The sequence below is a fragment of the Micrasema longulum genome, unplaced genomic scaffold, assembly GCF_059751315.1.
Source record: "Micrasema longulum isolate JH-2025_06_02 unplaced genomic scaffold, ASM5975131v1 h1tg001025l, whole genome shotgun sequence".
In the NCBI taxonomy this organism is placed as follows: domain Eukaryota; kingdom Metazoa; phylum Arthropoda; class Insecta; order Trichoptera; family Brachycentridae; genus Micrasema; species Micrasema longulum.
Genome location: NW_028278213.1, coordinates 24,869 through 47,507, shown reverse-complemented (window position 1 = coordinate 47,507; position 22,639 = coordinate 24,869). Strand labels below are relative to the sequence as shown.

Here is a 22,639-nt window from a genome sequence, read left to right as displayed (position 1 = left end):
CACATCTATAATAATAATAATAATTATGGATAACTTAAAAAGCGCCATTTTCATAATAATACCTCAAGGGCGCCTAACAAAGTGATTATATAAAGATATTAAATTAATTTTAACTTTTCAATTTAAGAAAAATAATGTACTTTTTCATATTACTTTTCCACCACATGCTAAGAATTTATTCAAATGATTTAGAGAACAAGTGGGTTTTAAATTTCTTACGAAACATCACTTCACTCTCACAGTTTCGGATTTCTACTGGGAGAGCATTCCATGGCGTAGGGCCTGCGACCGCAAATGCACGTTCGCCGAATTTAGTGCGCTGTTTGCGTAGAGGTATAATAACTTTTCCTTTCGACGTAGATGTAGCTAATCTAAGCGTAAGACGTCTGTCAGCTAGTTCATCTGGAATGCAGAGTTCCCTTAGATATTCTGGAGCAGAGTTGTGCAGTGACTTATACATAAGCCAACAGAGTTTGTATTCCACCCTCTGTGGAAAACGTAGCCAGTGCAATTCCCGAAGTAGTGGATTGATATGACTGAATTTAGAGATTTCAAAAATAAGTCTCGCTGCGGCATTTAATACAGCCTGTAGGCGAGTCATTTTATTCATTGGTAGACCTGTGTAGATACCATTACAATAATCGACTCTAGACACTACAAACGCATTTATTAATTGACGAGCGGCATCAACTGGCAAATTTTTGCGTAAGCATTTAATCTGTCTCAGCTGGTAAAAGCATGAACTTAGTCTAGTAAATGTTATTAGTGTAATTCTCCAAAAAAGAGACTAATACCCGTATGCAGAGACAAACCTTAAGGTGAGGAAAGTACATTCTATTGTCTTCACCTTCGGATTATTCTCTGCATTTAAAATTAGAATTTACTTTCCTCACCTGAAGTTTTGTCTCTGCATACGGGTATAATTCTTGCGCTTGAAGAGTGACTTATACTGTTGTTGTTGCTTATTGTTTATTAAAAGAGTTTATATATTTTTAATACGAGTACATGAGAAAAAAATATAAAACAATAATATATTTATACTAATTAAAATTTAATGTTTTTACACGTGTTCAAAAAATTTATTTGGATTAACTTTAAATTTATTTATTTATATGTTATACTTTTAATAGTTTTTAGTTCATTAGGAAGATAAGTATAATTTTTTACACTTTTGAAGACAATGATTTGACCATGACTTGTGTGGAATTTAGGAACTTTAATAATATGTTGGTATCTGGGTGACTTATTCATCTCACATTCTTTTATTTTCTATGTATATGGATGAAAGATCTTATTTTATGAAAAGTGTCTACTGTATGAACCTTAAATATTTCGAATTCTTTTAAAAATTAATATTTGTAATATTTTAAGAGGGTTTAATATATTGGCATATGAACCACTCCACCCTACAATATAATATTGTAACAAAAATTGTACAATTGAGTAATAAGCTTTTTTTAAATTATTTATTTTTAAAAATATTCCTTAATCTAATAAATATTTACATCCATTTTCTAATTCGTTCAACTAGTTCATTAATATGGTCTTTCCATTTTAATTTTTTGTTCTATGTATACACTGAAATATTTAATTTTATCTGTTGTATCAAGTACTGAACGTGTAAGATCGCAGTTAGTTTTGTTGCAATTACTTTGGTGATAAATTAATTTTACTAATGAATCTAAATTTGTTTTGTTTATAAAAAATTTGATGATTTTTGTCTTTTCCGTATTTAAAGATAATACAGTTTTGTCAAACCATGATTTCAATTTATTTATTACTCCACTACTAATTTATCCACTAAATTTACTCCAGTTAACTTACTCAACTAAAACAACCGTATCTTCGGTGTATGATATTATTTTTCAATTGAAATTTTAACAAAATAATATGTCATTGACATATTTTATTCGATATTTCTGTGATTTTTACTTGTTATCCATAATATTGTTGTAATGGCTTATGATTTAATTACGAGTTTATGTAATTAAAATCGTCGATTCACGTTGTCGCATTGCTACGTTGACTCGTTGCTCATATGTCAAACTTTATGACGAATTGTCTTTTTTTTTGTTTATCTGTAGATAAGTATTGTAACCCATGCATCTGTTTGTATCTATATAAGGCCAATGTTTGTGTGTATGTCCTAGATAGACTGAATAACTACTGGATCAATTTACGTTTGGTTTTCAGTGAAATGTAGAAAAAAATGCACCCCTCTTGGTGAGAAAGGCAGAGTTTGACATTTGCAAACAAAATTCTTTATTTGAAACGTAATTATTTTATGTTCTGGAATTCAAACGCAAACAAGTATTTAGGTACATACTTAAATTTAAGATTTGGAATTCAATCATAAACAAAGACCTAAGTTCCTACTTATTAACGGAAAGTTGCTCTATTTATGAAAACTAAACCCGTTTTTTTGGTTACGTAAAAACATTATAAAACAAACGTTGTAAGTATACTTAATAATATTTTATCTTGAGAGGAAACGCGGTCTGACTTTTCTTCATTAAAACGTATTTTCACCCTGGGTTTTGGCACTTTAAATATTTACCATTTCCGCGTCTCAAAATTTTTGCTTTACTGATGAATTGTTTACTATGGAAATTAGAACCATTAAAAAACCTGTAAAAATGCCCAGTTTTATCCGCTGTCTTCGGGCGCACGGCATACAAGTATGATACCTATTTTTGAGAAATTCAAGACGTACCCATACAAAAAAAAATATCATGTTTTGTCTAAAAAAATAACAAAATTGGGTCAGTTTTGACGTGCGGAAAACGGGACATCGAAACGTCAATGTTGCCTATTATAGTTAGGCATAAAAGGTCCGAAATGCAGCTGTCTTTTTTACACAGTGTCGGGGAGGCATCTGCAAGACAGTGACAGAAAAACAATTTTCAAAAACCCATTAACTCTTAAAAGACTGTCGTCAATAATATATTTGCGTGCAGTGATGTAACATCGTGTTACCTCTAGTAAAAGACGGAATATTCCAAAGTTTAGACAGTTGAAATTTAAAAAAACATTGAAACATACTGTTCAATAATTCCTTTTTCACAATTTATGGAAATAAACATAAAACTTAGCCCTGTTGTAGCAAAATAAATTAAAAATCATAAATACCCCGCTCATGTTACGCGCGTGCATCCCCCTTAAATGTGATCAACTGACTGGAGACTTAATCTGTTTTACAAAACACCCGCCATAGAACAGCGTCTCTGTCTTCCTTGTTATGATTTATATATTCGCGCTCTCTCTTATACATATGTGTTTCTGAATTAGCGGACATTCATTCTTCGCGTAGTAATGATAAATATTTTTTGTATTTACATCCAGCATAGTCATACAAATTCTGCTTTCCAAATCCAGTGTGAAAATGTACATTTGAAGATTTCAAAAAATACGAGTTCATCGTTTAAAAAAATAAGAGAGATATATCAAGTCTCGTTCCCCATGTTGACTAGTGTAACATTACAGCCACACAATAGTTATTCAAAACTCCCTGTCAACGCATATCCTCACAATTTATGTAATCCGAAACACAAAGGTATCAATGTATGAGTAATCATTTAATTTTAACTAAATACAATAATTGAAATCAAACTTTCAATTGTGTTCATGTATACAAGTATCAACTCAAATCTATCAATATCAAAGCATCGCCGAGTTCAGCTTGTTCCTAATAAAATAAAATAAAAAACCACGATCGATTTTTCTTTTTCCTTATCTTCGATGAACACCTGCTATACTCAAAAACTTTTTATTTGATTAGTAATGTTTGTTTGTAAAATGATGTTTGAATTGTGTCACATCGTTTTCACATTAATATTTAATCTTCTCCGGATTTTTTTCAGACCCGTTGGAAGTACTTGTACCTATCTGTTTTTGCTAAAAAGGCAGAACTGTGTTGATTTTACTGGAATCGGCTCTCGCAACAAAAAAGCAGATTTGTACCGTGTTGCTGTTTCAGCATAATGAAAAAGTATATTTCGAATACCTTACGCAACAAAATGGTTATCTTTTGAATGCAGAGGATTTTAAAGCTGTCTCCAAAGTACGAAATAAACATATCACAAATTCCACTCCCAAAAGTACACCGTCGTAAGTTTAAATTTTGCTGTTTTGAATTATGAATGCAGTTTTACTCTTTGATTCTTAGGAGAACACTTGAGAATCTCTACAATTTATATTTTTGAGATAAACCACAAACTTCAGTTTTTTCTAAAAACACAGCAATTATTATGACGATAAAGTGTTTTTTTCATATTTTAACAGTGAATTGAACAAATACCACAAAAAAGGTTTGGCATTGTATTGTCAATATATTAAGTTTTGTGTCTGTTTTTATTCCATATTTAAAAATGAGCTCCAAAAGCATTAAAAAATATATTTACATGTCATTCGAATGAAAATTTTCTGTTCTTTTAGTTGTTGTATTTGCCTATACGTTACGTTTTTTATTTGATTATTATCCTTTAAAATGGAATATCAAACAGACAAAAGTGAGTATTTTCGGCTCCTTTCTCTGTTTGCGTTCAATCGAGGTAATAAAGAAGCCAAAGCTGCTCACGAATTTTTGCAGCACAGTGAAGATGATGTGAGTTAGTGACTGATTTTCTGTAAAATAATAAAGAAGAAATCATTATTGACTAATTTATTGTATATTTTTTATTACGTCCGCTTGTTTTCTTAATTTGGAAAAAAAAGCCAAAATTTATGTTAACACCAAATTACACATCCCAAATGTCGCGATCAGCTTTTGCAGCTTTATTTCCTCGATTGAACGCGATCAAAAAGAGGTGTCGAGAACACTCACTTTCCTATTTTTGACATTCCATTTTAAATACTTGCAATCAAATAAAATAATATCTCTACCTTAGAAGAAAACATCAATCCGATGAATTTAACCCGAGACCTTTTGCATGGTATGCAAACTCACTGACGATTACACCACGAGACCGACGGTATTTATTAGTCTATTTGTACTTACTATTAGCATAAAAAATATTTTCTATTGATAATATCAAATTCTTGCGAAAACTGTTCATTGTATTGGCCACGCCCCTAAAACGTCCCGATTCGGTTAAATTTTGAACTTTGTTTTTGATCGTTTAAATTTAAATGGAACATCATCACGAATCTTGACGTCACAATTGTCAAGGCCAAACATGTAACGTTTTTGTGAAGACATATTTTCTAATTATTTAAATTATAAAAGAAAACAATTCTTCCCTATTCGATATTGATTTTAAAAATACAATTATCTTTTCTAAATTTATTTCACATGTTTTTACTGGTATTCGTGGTATGTGATATTTCTCTATTACATTACAAACTACACTACATCACGAATTGTTGAGTTTCTTAATTATTTATTATAGGTTAGTTTATAGATCAGCCTTTTTCATTTTTTTTAACCAATCAACAGGCTCATGAAAGCTCTGATAGATTGGCCTTAACGTCATGTAGTATATTAAAATCTATGGAGCACCCGATGTAGTAAACTTTATCAAGGTGAAGCGCTCAAGGTGGGCTTGACAGATAATTGGAATGGACGGCAAAAACCCCATTAAACGCCTAACTCTCTCTGTGCCACAAGGACGACGAAGACTAGGAAGGCCCCAAATGCAATGAACGGTCTGCATCAGTACGGATACGATAATGTTGGAAACGAGGAACTGGAGAAGAACAGCAGTAGACCGACAAGAGTAGAGTAGGCTGTCGAGCTTATAATGGTGATAAATATTATTTTATTTAAACCAAACAATCGTAAACTAAAAAAAAATACAGCCTTAGAATCTTAGAAACTATTCAAAAGTATGGTAGACATGGTCATGGAAAGATCTAGGCAGACATATCAAATGTGTCATTATTAACGCAGGAATGATAACACAGCTTGATTATTGGATGCTCGCTCGCCTTTGCGGAACCACACATCGACAGTACTGTTTACTGAGATTTTATGAACTGTTTTGAGAATCTTTGACAGAGGTGAATAGAATTCGACGTTGGTTCTAATATTTCCAACGGACAGACTGCATTTTCGGTCAAGGGTATCCATAAAATCATCATCATCATCTAACCCCTATCCGCAAACGATGGTGCATAGAATCAGTCCGCGTATAGTGAAACACCTCTAGATGCTGAAAAGTAAAGTGATATTATAATAAGTGCATTATTTAATCGTGGTATGTGAAATTGCAATAATTATTTCGACGTTCATTTTGTAAAATACGATTGAAATTTTGAAGAATAATACAATACTTTTTCGAAAAATAATCATATTTTATATGATGCAAAGATCACTGCATTAGAAAAACACACGCAGTATATCTCGGTCATTTGTTACAGGAAAGAAGTTACGTGATCATTCATACCATTCAGGCACCAGTCCAAGATCAATAAAATAATGCACTTTAGACTTATTCCCTTCTTTTACAGTTTTTTCACCTGTGTTGTAATTTGTAAACACATTTTGATTTTGAAAAAACATTGTCATATTTCCGCGTTCTTTACATGGTAGGAATAAAAATAGTTCAATGTACCCCTTATTTATTTAATTTTTTTTTTTTCAAGTTATTTTGAATAAATTTAAATCATGTTAATAGTACGTAAGATAAGTTTCTACTTTATTTTCACAAAATAATACCTGTCAAGAAAGTAATCCATTTTAAACAATCCCACACCAACTTTTCACTTATTTTAACATATGAAACCTTTACTTGGATGAAAACTTATTTGAACTTGCGTAATTCCATACACACGCGTACCTATAATATATATTTTGTGGACTTCTATTTCAAGTTGTAACGCGTTTGGTATAGATTACACCAAACTTCTATCGTCTTTTCACACTTCGTCTTGACTCGAACGCATACCTTAGTGAATTTCAAAGTGAAAGTGTTTGAAACTAAATTGTATTCCAAATTGCCTTACAAAGTTATAAAAGTGTAAATTCTCTATCCGTTTTACTTGTGTTATTGAACTATTGATTATGTTTTTTTTGTTTATTTTATTATATACGCCTTCACTCGTTTGCTATTGATTATGTTAGATTTTCTAAAAATTAATACTATTTCTAAAACGGACAAATAAAAAGAGCTTATCCCTTTTTTTCTAAAATATTGGCATTGTAATTTGCCGAAGAAGAAACTTTAATGAAGACGTAACTTGAATTTTTTTTAAATAAAATAAAAAATAACACTGTTTTTGCATATAACGGGAGTATTTTTGAATAAATAAAATTTCGACCTTAATTTATATGACAACAAATAAATTGTAGACTTACGCCTTTTTATATAAGACACTGAAATAGCTCTTTTCCTCTTGATATTACAACATTATTTCATGTCGGCCAATATTTTTTTAAAATGACAATGTTATTTTTGTTAATAAACCATGATAATTACTTTTTTTTTATATACGTAATTTGAGTATTTTCGAAAGTAAATAAAGTTTATGGTTTTTTTCAAATATGTAAAACAAAAATTTACATTTCAGGATCATTGGAAATTACGCCCTTTTTGTTATAACGGCATGAACCAGTGTAACATCGTTATTCTATGTGTTATTGCTTTATTTTAATACTCCTTGTGATGTACAAGATGGGCTACTATTTTTTAAGGGTTACTTTTAATATAATTTAAATAAAACAACAAATCTTTTTAACCGGGTTTTGTCCCGTAGTTGTGTAACAGACTCACAAATTTGAAGTCTAATACCCGTATGCAGAGACAAAACTTAAGGTGAGGAAAGTACATTCTAATTTCAAATGCAGAGAATAACCCAAAGGTGAAGACAATAGAATGTACTTTCCTCACCACAAAACTTAAGGTGAGGAAAGTACATTCTAATTTCAAATGCGGAGAATAACCCGAAGGTGAAGACAATAGAATGTACTTTCCTCACCTTAAGGTTTGTCTCTGCATACGGGTATAAGGTTCGAACCCCACTTTACTTCAACTTTGTTTAAAAACTTTTTTTTGAGAATAGAATTTAAATTTAAACATTTTGGAAATTATAAAGACGCAATTTTATTTAAATAAAAAAAATAATGGTTAAACTAAAGCCTACGTATCTCCGCACCGTAAGATATGCTGCATTTTGTGCAATTAAGTGCGTTGTGCACCTAGGTGCTGATAAAGGTTAAAAGAAAAATATTCTTCGAAGATATTCTCTAAGTGTGGGTAAAACGTATTTTATCTTTTTTTTCTTCTTATAATTTACACAAATATTTCAATTTTGGTGGCCATTTTCAACGAGTTGCAAATAACTCACTTTTAGAAAACGGAAATCAAGTTGAGATACAGTGGGGTTTGATCTTCTGGCCTCTGCCCCGTGAGTCCGCAACACAAGCTACTCGTAGTGTGTCTGGTCGAGACCACAACCCGATTTAATTTTTAAAGCCTAATTTGTTTAGTTCGAAATAATTTTAATGGGCATAAAAACTGATGAAGGTAATCCAAATTCAAATATTCATCTTATTTCATTTCACTAAAAAGTTTTATATTTTATCAATAAAGAAATTGGCCTAGATTATTCTCAGAAACCTTATGTATGTATTGTTTAATCACTTGATTATTTTTATCTTCCAAACCTATTATATCACCACAGGGAAATGAAAGAAAAACTATTAAGATATGTCACTAGAGTAAGCATGAGCGTTCGAAAGATGGTCTTTTAACCTGCGGTTAGTTAGCATATGTTTGATACAACAAATTTTAGCCTATTGCGAGAATTCTCCGGCTATTTTTCTCCTCACAATTACTAAAATGCCAATATGTACGCTAAGATACTGCACAAATTGATCTGGAAAAGCGATAGTATAACCTTTCACCGGCAAGTAATGTTCTTATCTTAATCAATTCTTGTTTAAAATAGCTATTTCAATGTCAAAAAATGTCTTATTAATATGTTACAATTTCTGAGTTATCTCCTATCTCGGTCCTACTCAGTTAATCGGGCGCTAAGCAAAACGACAAACAAAGGTAACGCGTATGTGGAAAGGAGCGACATACTGAAAAGAACTTACAGTAGACCGATGTAAACAGTCAGTACTTTTTAATGAACTCCATGTTTTGCTTGCCAAACAAGCACTTACTCCCTCCGCTGGGGATGCATTCTATTTCCTTTAGGGATGATTTTTTAGCTCTAATTTGTATGAAGTGTTATCTCTTTGTATTATATCTCAATGAGAAAAACATACATAGTTCAAATATATTCACACCCTAGCGTTAACAATATGATACGAGTAGGTAGTAAAAAAAAAGTTTTGTTTTATTGACACAAGATGGATCAAAATAAAATAAAACTTTTCATAACTTATAAAGAAAAAAGAGAGACACAAACAGACCCATGACCCTAGACACTCCCTTTACGACCATCCAATGTCTCCTCCGAGACTGGGATCGAGAAGGAGTTTCCTCAAAGTCACAATTGACTTGGAGACCTCTGCACTGCAGAAAATATCAGAGAGGATCTGTGGAGAGGGAAACTTGGTGATAAGCTTTGGATAATGCCATCTGAAGGCACAAACACTGCCCACAAGTTGAACTTCCCAACGTGGAAAGTTCTCAATAGACTAAAGTAAGAGTGTCTAGGTGCAAATACAAAGGAGGTGGGGTTTTCTGGAGGGAGATGACATGAACTGCGATTGTGGAGAGGTGCAAGATGATCCTCATCTGCTGCGGTGTCTACGAATCCAGTTAACTTGTGATGATAATTATTCGAGGATGGCCACTGACAAGGCAATATCTGTCGCTGCACACTGGAGTAGCAAGGTCTTAAGTCCGGACCCGATAAGTAAGCAAGTAAGAAATTAAAAATTTATGTCAGCCTCGTGGTGAAGTGGTCAGCGCATTTGCCTACCACAAAGAAGTCTCGGGTTCGATTCCCGTCATGGTTGACTTGAAATATTTATTTAAAAAAGTATTTTTACACTAATATATATATATATTTTATTTAAAATAAAAAAAGAAATATTAGCGTTCTTATAATTTACACAAATATTTCAATTTTGGTGGCCATTTTCAACGAGTTGTAAAATGAAAGTCGAGTTGGGGTGAGTCCGCAACACTAGCCACAGGACCACAACCCGATTCATCTATAGTCACTGGACTGGCAGCTGAAGCGTAAGACTGATCATCTTACCTTCATGTGACAAAAATGATCAAGATGCGCTGCGATCGGTGTACCAACGCAGTGTCTTATGCACCATTATGTTTGGAAATAAAATGATGACATTTAGTTAATATTTAGAAACTTTCACGATAAAAGCATATTTATACACTGTCCTTCATTTCCCAAAGGCTACTAAAACGTCTATGTGTATGTCGATTTTTTCTATTTCAAGCATCTTCATCGAAAAACTTGTTTAAGTAAATATGTTGATCTTTGGAATATGTGTGAGAACATTTCCTAATTCCGTGGAAGGGAAGAGTGATTCCCTGGAAAAGTTTTTTCTCTTTCAGCGCTCCTTCAATCTTCGTAAGATGTTGCGCGAAGAAAATTAGGAAGAAACTACATAAAGCTTATTTCCAGAGAAATGAAGCCTAGAATATAGAGTGATGGAAAATATGGAGGTAAGAGAGAGAATAAATGAAGCGAAAGCAGTCTCGAATAATATAGAGGCACGCAAGTTTTGCACTATATCAAATAAATTATAAAATATATCCCTCGAACCTTGCAAATAGTTGAACGTCGGACTTGAAGTGTGGGAATTATGTAGGTACAGCTCGAAGGGGCCCTAACTAAGTTCCGTGTGGCATACATAATCAGGTGGAGAGGTCTTCTCGGGATAAGCATTGCATAATATTATCAACTCATCCCGCCCTCGCCAGGTGTCGATTAACTATCACGACAGCTTAAACCCCACCGCGAGCAAAACGGATACACCCTCCGGTGAGCTCTTATATTGGGTCACAGCTCACAGCCCTTAACTTCAACTTTATATCTACTTACATAGTACTACATTGGCATTAGACATTCATGTATTCTTATACATTATTATATTCACACTGCCAAACATATGTCTGTTGTTTTACGATACAAATAAAGAATCGTTATATCAATTTATATTATTTTTAATTATTATTTGCAGTTTCTCAACATTTCATACAAAATTAATTTCTTTGTTTAATGCTTTAAACAATTTATGCATATTCAACATAAATTATTAAATTAACTTCCTTCTTGTTAGTAGTTAATGGTAATTAATTTCTGAATTGATTGATTTTAAATTAATTCACAATTTATAAATTCAATCTCATTTTTTTAGGGTATGTCCATGTTAAGACAGAATAATTATCACAGAAAAAAATGCTATGTTGAAATAAATAATAATATATTTATTACAATATTTGAGTTTGTCCAAATGTTCGTAGACAAAAGACTGGATTTCACCCCCTCGGGAGTAATTAAGATTAACAAGTCCTGGGAGTACAAAAAAAATATTTTTTGTATGATTTAATAAATAAATAAATAATAACAAATTACAGGGATGGAGAATACCTTAAATAAGAGAATATGGTAGTCTTGGCATTTACAGGGCTTATGACCTGTCATTGGCTGGTTTAAGTGGCCACTTTACACACTGTGTAACATTCACTATTTTGCCTATACGCAATAAATATTGAGATGATTCAAATAATCTTTGAGAGGAACGCGTGTTTACAAAAAAGTATAAATTTAACACAAATACAACCTATTTGACTACAAAATTTTTGATAAATGCCAGATCGCGGGCCTATCCCATCGATTAAAAAGGGGGTGAAAATCACCGCGAAGCCAGGTGTAAGCATTGAATACGTTTTTATAAACGCTATTCCAGCTCTATGCTGAGTATGACCTTATTAGATGTTTATTTTTCACACAGCCTTTCTTATTCTACTGCTATCCCTGGGCACAAATTTATTCCAAGTTTATAGGTACGGCCTCTCATGATTTAGCGAATCATTAAACATTTTATGGGCATTTCCAACGAATTGTAAATAATTCACTTATTTTACTATTAACATTAAGACAACATTGAAATAAAAATGGCGTCTTTACATAAAATGGCGTTACATGTTTACGTTAAAAAATACTTTTAATGCCTTTTCCGTTTATTTTTCTACGTTTGCCCCTTTTTGTTACAGAAAATCGTGCTGATTGACTTTTAACAACTATACGGAAATGACGATTTCCAATACTTTGTGATAAACTTACTTATTTTTGTACTAATAAAAATATTTGTTAAAATGGTATTTCTGTTTTTATCTTAAGAGTTAACGAGAAAGAATACTTTTTGTGGAGATGCGTTAAACATTTAAAAAGTTTCCCAACCCTGTTTATTAAAATACATATTTGGAAGCAAAAAATAACTTTTTTATATAAAGAAGTGGGCATACGAAAAAATACGTATTGTTTGAAATTAACAAGACTACTCTCCCACGTTAAACTTGCTAGAAAATACACATAAATTATTAACGTTTTGTAACAACAACTCACGGACAGTGTATACTTGTAATGCCGTATTAAACAGACTTCATGAACTCGGCAATAGTTATTCCCACGTATCTGATATATTTAGTGTAGGGTATTGTTCCTATAGAATTAACCTTTTGCTCTTTTTTAAAGATGGTGAATGGTAATTATATTTATTTATTCATGCATTTCATAAAATATACAGTTTTTTGCTTACTTTGCCCAGCTGTACGAAACAGTACTTATGATTTTCTTGTTGTATTACTGTAGAATTTTTTATTATTCAATTTTGCTTTTTACATTTATTCTTGAATTATTTTAATTTTCTACTGAATATGGTGTATATTTTTTAGGTTTTTTTTTTAAATATAAATCTTGTAAAACTTTTAGGTTTATTTTTTTTTTATAAATCTAAGGTATATTATTATTATTTTACACCACAACAGGCCAGGAGGCCCAATTACAGCGGTGAATTACATCACAGAACACCCAGGCTTGAGAAAAATCCCATTTTAAATTTTGTGTTCTCACCGGGAATCGAACCCGGAACCTTCCGTGCGTGAGTCAAGCGTCTTGACCACTACACCACAGAGGCCGCCAAAGTATAAAGAAATTTATGTTTTTAAAAAAATACATTTAAATATTAAGCCAAATATGTTAGTTTTATAATTTTTAGTAAAATGCAGATTTGCCGTTTATGATAATAAAATAAAATAAATAAAAATATTTTTTATATAAAATATTAATCAAACTTTTTGTTTTAGTTCAACTATTTTATTAATTGACCAAAAAGCGCTTTCGCTTTTGAAATACAAGTGATACTTTAATCCACAAATTCGGGAAACCCAGTTCATGAAACTGGTAAAACTGGTTTTCCCAAATTTGTGGATTAGAGTATCACTCGTCTTTTATTTTTTTACAATGAACTTCCATCGAGAATTTTTACTTAAAAGCTTGAACGTTTAGGTTCGCTTGTACACTAAATGTGTATCTTTAGGAATAAAAATACCATTTGGAATTACAAATTTAATCCTAGTTGTTTTAAAAACGTTTCAGTTGGAACAAAAAACATAGTTTAATACACATAAGTGATTTGTAATTACTATTTACGCAAGTCAATGCTCAGAAGTAATCTGTAAACGAACATCAAACATCAAAATATTAATCATAACACATTGCTCAATAACTTCTTAGAATCTTATATGTATAAAAGGCAATGTTTGTATGTGTGTCCTCAATAGCCTAAATAACTAAAGGAATGATTTACGTTCGGTTTTCAGCAAAATGATGAGCTTTGCTATGGGCATAGTTGTTGCTTAAAACCTTCAATCTGTTAAGCAGAAAAAAAATAAGGCGCGTAAATGTTTTATTCGTCGTTTACCAGGGCTGCATTTGACGAGAATGCATGTACAAAAAATATGGAAGGATGTAGTTTTTTTTGTGTATTAAAAAAGTTTTTTTTTAATGTTTATTAACAACATTCGTTTATTATGGATTCCAATAAGATTCTTCACTTAAATTCCTAATAATTTCAAACCATTTATTTTTTATTTTTAATGTGTTTTCGGTAATGATAAAATAATATTAACTCACATTTAATACATTTTTGAAAATTGCATTCCTACATAAACTGCAACCATGTTGGTAGAATAACCGAGTTTGACATTTAGAAAAAGAATTGTATATTTGAAAGTTAATTATTTTATGTTTTGGAATTCAAACATAAACTAGTACTTAGGTACCTACTTAAATTCAATATTAGAACACGATTTTTTTTCCGATTTGTAATTCTTCTTATTATTATTGTGTTTTTTTATTATTTGTTATTGTTAACTTTTTAAAGTCATTCTTATATTGTTGGAATTCCATTTGTCGATGCGTTTTGTAGCTGCAAGACTTTTTGTGATGTTATCTATCATATTATGTAAATGTTATCAACTATCCAATATCTAAATTTAGTAAATGGGGTCAAAAAATTTCAACCGTCCATACGCTCAGTAGCTGCAAGACTTATAATCTAACTTCTATTTTTATAAATTTGCTTTTTATTTCGTTTTTTAAAATATCATTTAAACTTTAAACTTCATTGCCAAATAAAATGTTTAAAAATAAAAATGTAAATAGGGGCTAGATTTCTTACTGTCCATGCGCTCTGTAGCTGCAAGACGTGCTGTTATCTAGCTCCTATATATCGTAATTGGAGACAAGGAACTATCATCCCAACCGTCCATGCGTTCTGTAGCTGCAAAACGGGCTGAAATATTTATTTATTTACTGTACAGCGCCCTTGAGGTGATTTTCACAAAAATGGCGCTATATAAATTATTCAAACATTATTATTATTATTATTATTATTATTATTATTATTATTATTATTATTATTATTACTATTATTATTATTATTATTATTAATATTATTATCATTATTATTATTATGAAGTACCTAGGTTCCTACTTTTACGCGTGGGACAGGACAGAGCGTTTGGGCATGAGTTTAGTATCATAATAATATAGGGTTACGGGTGCGTCTATGTATATTAATAGGTCGATGGTTTTGTTTAAGAATACCGAACCTTTTTATATGGTTACGTAAAATCATTTCGAAGGATGCTCTGTAAGTATACTTAATTATGTTTTATCTTAAGTGGAAACGCGGTCTTACTTTTCTACATACAAACGTATTCCCGTATTTTCTCTTGACTTTGGGGTCAGAAATTCAACTAAATGTTATTGAACGTTTGTTTATTACTACTTAGCGACTTTTATATGCCCATCAATTTCGAGACGTACCCGTATCTTCGTCGGGACATCTATTAAAACAACATGCAAAACCCACTTTACAACACGGTAAGCAAAGAAAAGTCGGTAAGTAGTTGTACACAAGTATTTAATAACATTTAGTTCTACAACTTTTTAATTAAACCACATATTGTTAAGAAATTTTGACACGTATTATATGAAAGCTGGTGCTTTCTAAACATTACATGGGTTTTTCAATAGTAGCGCCAACGATATGTCATCTTACGATCTTATTGAATGCTCTTATCTTATGTATACACAGTAAAGTGGAATATTTTTCATACTCGCAAATCATTGTGATAAAATTAAGCAAACTTGTACGTCATCGATATAATTTTACAAAGCTACTTCTAACCATCATCATAATTATCTTATACAGACATTATGTTTCATCGATGCTCCAATCTTGGCGTATAAAAACCACTAACCGAAAATTTAATAAGACACTCACGTATAATTGAAGTATTATCTTATGAAAACTTATAATATTATAAATCAAACACGGATTTCAGTCTACTGAACAGATCCAAATCCGTGATAACAAATAACAGATAACAAATCCGTGTTTGATTTCTAATATTATAAGTTTAAATATGGAGTTCTACAAAATAAACACCAAATCAATCAAAAGTATCTTATGGTAATATTACAAGTATTTCTTACCACTTCCAGGAACATAGATGTTGAGGTTCAGACAATCCTCGCTTTGGTTGGTGAGTAATGGAACCATCTTCTTAACTTGTTCATACTGAGCTTTTGGCATCATTGTGAGAGCCATTGTCCTGCAACAAATTTAAATCATTACAATCATCACCAAAATCAAAAAACGAAATTCATACAGGGCCAATGAAGTCTATGAAGTTTGGTACAAATTCTAAGTAACAGATAGCATTTACACAGTTTGATATTTTTTGCAATACGTAAAAATGACTCACAAATTGAAGAGGCGTTGAATAAATTATTGTCGTTGATAGAGATTTGCAAGACAAAGTTAAAAAAAACTTCTAAGAATTGTTAATATTTTGTTTTTTGTTTAAAGTTTAAAACACAAACACAATATTACCTTCTTAATGTTTTGTTTTTAATATTGTTATTTTGCGGTCCCTTGATGATTTTTTTTTTGTCAAAACCTCTTCGGGATTATAACTGATGTAAAATTTTGTACAAATATGATCTTAAAATACAATTCATTTACTGCAAATAAACTCAGTTTGTTAAGACGGAGTAGACTATCCGACCACGTGTGAGTTGGGTATTTTATACTATGCACAAAAACACCTTTGTTATAGGTATATGAACAAATAATTTTTAATGACTAAGTGAATAATTATTTATCCGGTTAACTCAATACAAATGCATGTTATTTGAAAATTTCGCAAAACAAATACGCGTATTTATTTATTGGCTTTGTAATATTCTTCATATATACTATTATAAAATAGATGTTAACATCCTTGTAAGAACAATATTTTCAGTTTGTCCAAATTTTTGTAGACAAGGACTGGATTCAACTCCCTGGGGAGCTGTATATATTAACATAATTAAGATATTACAACAGAGATGAAGAACATTTAAGAAAAGGTAATATAGAAATCTAGGCATCTACAGGGCTTATGACCTGTCAGTGGCTGGTTTAAGTGGCCACTTTACACACTGTGTAACATTCACCATTCTGCCTATATTTGAACATCTATATTCCTTCAATTCTTTCATCTGTTGATGTTTGCGAAGTTAAAGAGCTGAAACTTTTATTTATGCAGGTGAGATTCATCTAATTGAATTATTTCATCTACATACTAGGCAACGCCTGAAAATGTTATTTTTTCAATTCCTATACTTCTTCATGGACATAAACTTCTATATTACCTTTTCTTAAATGTTCTTCATCTCTGTTGTAATATGTTAATCCTTGTAAGACTTTATTGTGCTTACGGCCAAGACATTTAGCATTTTCGCGCATGTTTCGATATAATTATCTGTGTTTAAATATGACATATTATTTTTTTTATAGTAAACTTTGCTTCTTTTTCTTACCGTTCGTATTTTTTAAACATTTTACCACATGCCAGTATTTACATCCACAGTACTTATAGTCAGTTTGCATATTTCGCACGCTTAAAACGTGACTTGTATTCTGCCTTTGTTATTAAAAAGTGTTTCAAATGTATCTTTTATAATATTATGATAACCCAAATATTTATGCTTGCCAACTTTTTTATTTCATTTTGACAAAAATAACTGTCTCGTTTAATATTTGCCGCAAAAATACTTTAAAATGTTGGCATATATTTTTAAAATAACGTATCATACATTACCCCAAAATTCACGATATATTTATATCACTTTATTTAATTTATCAAGTAACATGTTACTCCATTGTCATTCTAATTGTTATTCTGAGTGAAATTTGTCAAAAACGAATGAGAAATAACAATTCACCTTCTCGAATCCTCCGAAAAAACTAACTACGATTGAATAGATTTCCTGAATCTGGCAAATGTCAACCTTGTTTCTAATGTTTCATACAAAACCTGGACAAGCATTCATCCGAAGACAATAGTAAAAGACAAGATAGTATCTCCAGTCCCTAACAAATACCTACCGAGGGAGTATTGTTCTTCGCGAGACTTACAAAGGAGATATTAGGCGGATATTCTTGAGGTTAGATAGAATTTATCCCCTACAATAACAATTCTGTTATTGCCCCGAATATGAAATATGTACATTTGGAAATAGAGGTATGGAGAATTAAACCCTTTGCGACGTAGAAATTATTTTCGGATTTTTCCATCGAGTGACTGTTTTCTTTTTATGGAGATCAAACCATTTGTTTGTTGCTAATCACAGATATTTTTAAAGAAGTCAATATTAAAATTAAGGCATTTCTGTGCCTATCATGATTTGTTGTTGGCCTTTTTAATCGATAAATTAACATATCTACTGTAAAAATCCTTCAAAACTTCTTTAAAAGCTCAAATTTAGTACCTACTCACATGAAGCGTCTACAACAATTTGATTTAAAAAAAACATTAGTAAAAAAACATTTTTAAAGTAATCATTAAAACATTATTATTTAGTTCGTCTAACCTCAAAAATAGTTTTTGTATGTTGTAAAAATCAACGTTTTGTTTGTAGGGATTGTTTTTTACTCTGCAACAGGCCAGGGGGCCAATCACAATGATTAATTACACCACGAAACCCCCACGCTTTAAAAAATCAAATTTTATTTTTTGTGTATTCACCGAGAATTAAATTTGGAACCTTCGATGTATGAGTAAAGCATCTTAGCCATTAAACCGCAAAGAATATGATTTTCATCTTTAACAAACTTTAAATCTATCACTTTTTTTATGTGTTAATAAAATACAAACAAGATTTGCTAATTATTAATTAGTAAGTCAAATAAGTTCATTTGAATATTTAATGTCAACGTCACTTGAGCAACTAACGTTTTGCAACCTGCAATAAATAATTACTTTGCGAACGGTGATGTAACATCGTGTTTTCATAAGCAAAAGACGGAAAATTCTATAATTGAGACATTTGAAAGCAAAAAACATGAAAACACACTGTTTATTTATTTTATTTTCAAGAATTAACGGTACAAGTACCTTTTACATTACATACATACATAAGTATTTACAGTGGAGTATATACAGTAACAACTTTTCCAATGCATACTTAGAAAGAACATAATTAAAATATTTATTCCACACTAAAATGCTTTACAAGTAATTGTTTATAAGCTGGAAATTTCAATAACAATATGACACCCAAATTCGAATTTTTATTACCCAGCGCATGTAGACGATTCAGTACTGAATTGCTAGAATATATTGAGATATGATTGTTGCAGTGATAAAGTTGTACTAGCCTAGTCACTCTAACTGGTACTTTAAAACCAATGAGGGCCAAAATTTCAGGTCTGTCCAATACTGAATTAACGATTTTAAATAGAACTAATAAATCATTAATAGTTCTCCTGACCCTTAATTTAATCAAATTGAATATATTAAATAAATATTCATAGTTAAGAAATTCATTACGTATTCCTAATTTAAAATTAACATATCTCAAAAACGTATTTTGAACTCTTTCTATGGTAATTTGGTGAGAGGCATAATAAGGGCTTCATATTGTAGAATTATACTCCAAGATGCTTCTCACCAAGGAGGTGTATAAAATTTTTAAAGTGTTTATATTTTTAAAGTCCTCAGTGATGCGCAAAATAAGCCCAAGCGTCTTCAAAGATCTACTACTAATATCATTAATGTGACTGATAGAAGACAATTTCTGATCAAAAATCACACCCAAATCCCGCATATCAGTAACTGAATCCAATGCGGTGTTACCGATTGAGTAGTCAAATAAAATAGGATTTTTTATCCTGAAAAATCTCATGATATGGCATTTTTTATATGCAATTGAAGGTTGTTAATAGAACACCATACAGATAACTTATCGAAATTATTTTGCAATATAGCACAATCATCAACATTTTTAATAGTCCTAAAAATCTTCATGTCATCCGCAAACAATAATACTTCGATTTCTTCAAATATGTCAACTATATCATTTATAAATATTTCCCAGGTGCGATCCCTGTGGAACCCCGCTAGTAGCAAGAAAAGGATTTGACAAAGTATCACAAATTTTCACTGTAAGTGTTCTCTCAGTCAAATAATTTTTAAACCAACACAGCATTGGACCACTTACACCAAACATTGATAATTTTTGTACGAGAATCTTATGATTCACCTTATCAAATGCCTTACTGAAATCTGTATTTACATCAACTTCCTTCTGCAATAAAAACGATTTAGAAATATAGTCTTCGTATAAAATTAAGTTAGAGAGAGTCGATTTTGACGACATGAAGCCATGTTGGGCAGAACTTACAATATTATTTACATTATGTGATATTTTATATCAAACAATTTTTTCAAAAACTAATAATTTTTAATAATTTCTTTTCCATAACTCATAAAAATATACATAATTTAGCTCTGATTTGAAGCGCCTCCGACGGGATTTTTAAGAGCAAGTGTGCGAAAAATTAAACTAAGCTACATTTAGCGAATTGAAGAGGGCTGTAGAAAATAAAGACCAATGGAAGACGAGATACAGAACTTTGCTGAAAACCAATCCCTAGGTTTGAGACTGCTAAGAAGCCCTGATTTAACAAAATAAATTTGAAATCTTAAATACTCCTTTCGTCTTACATGCGTGTGTCTGTCATCACTATCAATAACCGACTGAATCTGTTTCACATAAACACCAGCCACAGAACAGCCTTTCTTTCTTCTTTGTTATGAGTTCCATCTTCGTGCTCTCTTTAACATGTTTATCGCTTTATTAACGCCACATTCATTCTTCGCGTAATATGGATAAACATTTTTTAAATTTAAATCCAGAATAGTCGTACAAATTTTCCAAATCCAGTGTGAAAATGTATATTTGAAGATTAAAAAAAAAACATTATCATTTTAAAACATAAGAGACATATGTATATCAAGTCTTGTATCGTATGTAGACTAATGTAACATCACAGACACACAAAGGTAATTGTGGTCATCTGCAGAAACTACTTTTTTTTTTATAAATTTACCAACAACAATCAAACGTTGTTGTGTAGAAAGCAGCCAGTCCACAATTTCGAAAAAAATCATTTTGGTGTTATCGAGTGCAGTCAAGTCGATTCTATGTTTTGCTTAAAACTGTCAGGTCGTTTTCGTACAAAAAACTATTATAATCACCTTCTGAAAATAGTGTCGATCACAAAAACGGCATTTCTCAATTTGCAGAAAACAACCAAAGCACATTTTTTTTTTACGGTACTCTAAAAATCATTAAAACTAGTCTGATACGTAATTAAATTCTTGTTTGTGATATCAAAAAACTAATGTATTCATTGATTATTATTTGTCAAAAGTCGAAAACATTCAAACTGTTGTGTAGATTCGATTTTTCTCCCATTTTAACAAAAGTGTCATTATCTCAGTTTCACTAGTCTATGACTGGCTGCTTTCTGTATAACTTGGTTGAATTTCTGTATAATCATATTTTAATTAATCGACGAAAGTTAATTTTGGTTGTTTATAAAAGTCAACGAAACAAGAAAATAAAAAATTGAGCAAAAAGTAATTTCTTTCAAAAAAATTTTTTTTTCTTAAAAAGTCTTTTATTTGAAAATATTAATAATTAAAAAAAATAAATGTAAAACTTTGTGTTTATTATTGACAAACAAGTCAATTAGAATTTCCGTCATATTTAACGCAAAGTTGCGCAATAAACATTATTTAATACCACGCAAAACGTGTTCCATGAGAGCTTTAAAGCGGTCAGAGAAGCAAAGTTACATGATGTATAGTTATATTATTCAAGTCGTAATCTCCCTCTAAAGTCGGACCTTCAGTTGTGCGTAAAACGAAATCAGTGTAACTCAACTCACGTTAAGCGCGGGATTATTCGAGTGCTCCCCGGAACATGAGCAACTTAATCTGAAAAGTCGTTTCTGGAACTTTCCTTCCGCATTCTTTGTCTGGGTAGTCTCGCCTCGGGCAGTGGGGTGAAATGTTTTATATCTTCAAGAAGAATGTGTTCCTCGTCTCTACTTTTCCTCGGATGGTCATTTGACTCTGACGATAAAAGAACAACGCACAACCCGCACCAAATGCCTCTCGCTATTTGTACGCACAATAGATCCCTTTCAAAATGGAAATCTCCGTAGTGTTTTGGAATTTTCAGGTACTTGTACGACATAACATTTGCATTAGTTCAAAGTTTTCCCCCATTCTATTTTTCTTCCAGTCTATGTTAATATTTTTAATATTAGGTCGTTGAATTTTTATGACATTATTTTGGTTGTATAACTATTTTTCTTTTTTTTTTGTTTTTTATTATTTAAATTTTCATTGATAAACCCTTACGGGTTACATACATTTAACAAAATATTTTTACTTTTTAAATTCACATTCTACTGTTAATAATAATATTTTTAACATCTTTTGTAAAGGTTGTCTGAGTCTTTTGTTTAGTTTTGTCTGGTGGTTTATTATATATTTTCAGTTCATGGTTTATTAGTCTCGATTGTCCTTTTCTCGTTTTAAAGGGTTCCATATGATATTTTTCTGATATTCGTATTGTGTTCATGTTTACTACAGTTTTTTTCAAGTTTTAATTCTTCGTCTGCAATCACATCAGTGGTTAATTTATAAATAAATTTTTAAGATTCTAGTTTAAAGAGTTCAGTTACATTTAATTGTTTAGTTTGTTCAAAAAGTTCTTTAGTTGCTGTTAGATAGGGAAGATCATACACTAACTTTAATATTTTATTTTGCTGTCTTTGTAGTCTGTTTATGTCATTTTGATT

At 31.1% G+C, this 22,639-nt stretch overlaps 1 protein-coding gene across 1 annotated transcript in view; it reads right to left on the bottom strand.

The window, feature by feature from the left end:
- LOC148277489 (neuroligin-1-like) overlaps nucleotides 1-22,639 on the bottom strand; it is a 93,481-nt gene that overhangs the window by 52,688 nt on the left and 18,154 nt on the right. Inside the window, exon 3 of the mRNA XM_088232827.1 lies at nucleotides 15,931-16,049. Within this exon, the coding sequence (XP_088088953.1) occupies nucleotides 15,931-16,049 (119 nt within the window). The remainder of the gene's footprint in view (nucleotides 1-15,930; nucleotides 16,050-22,639) is intronic.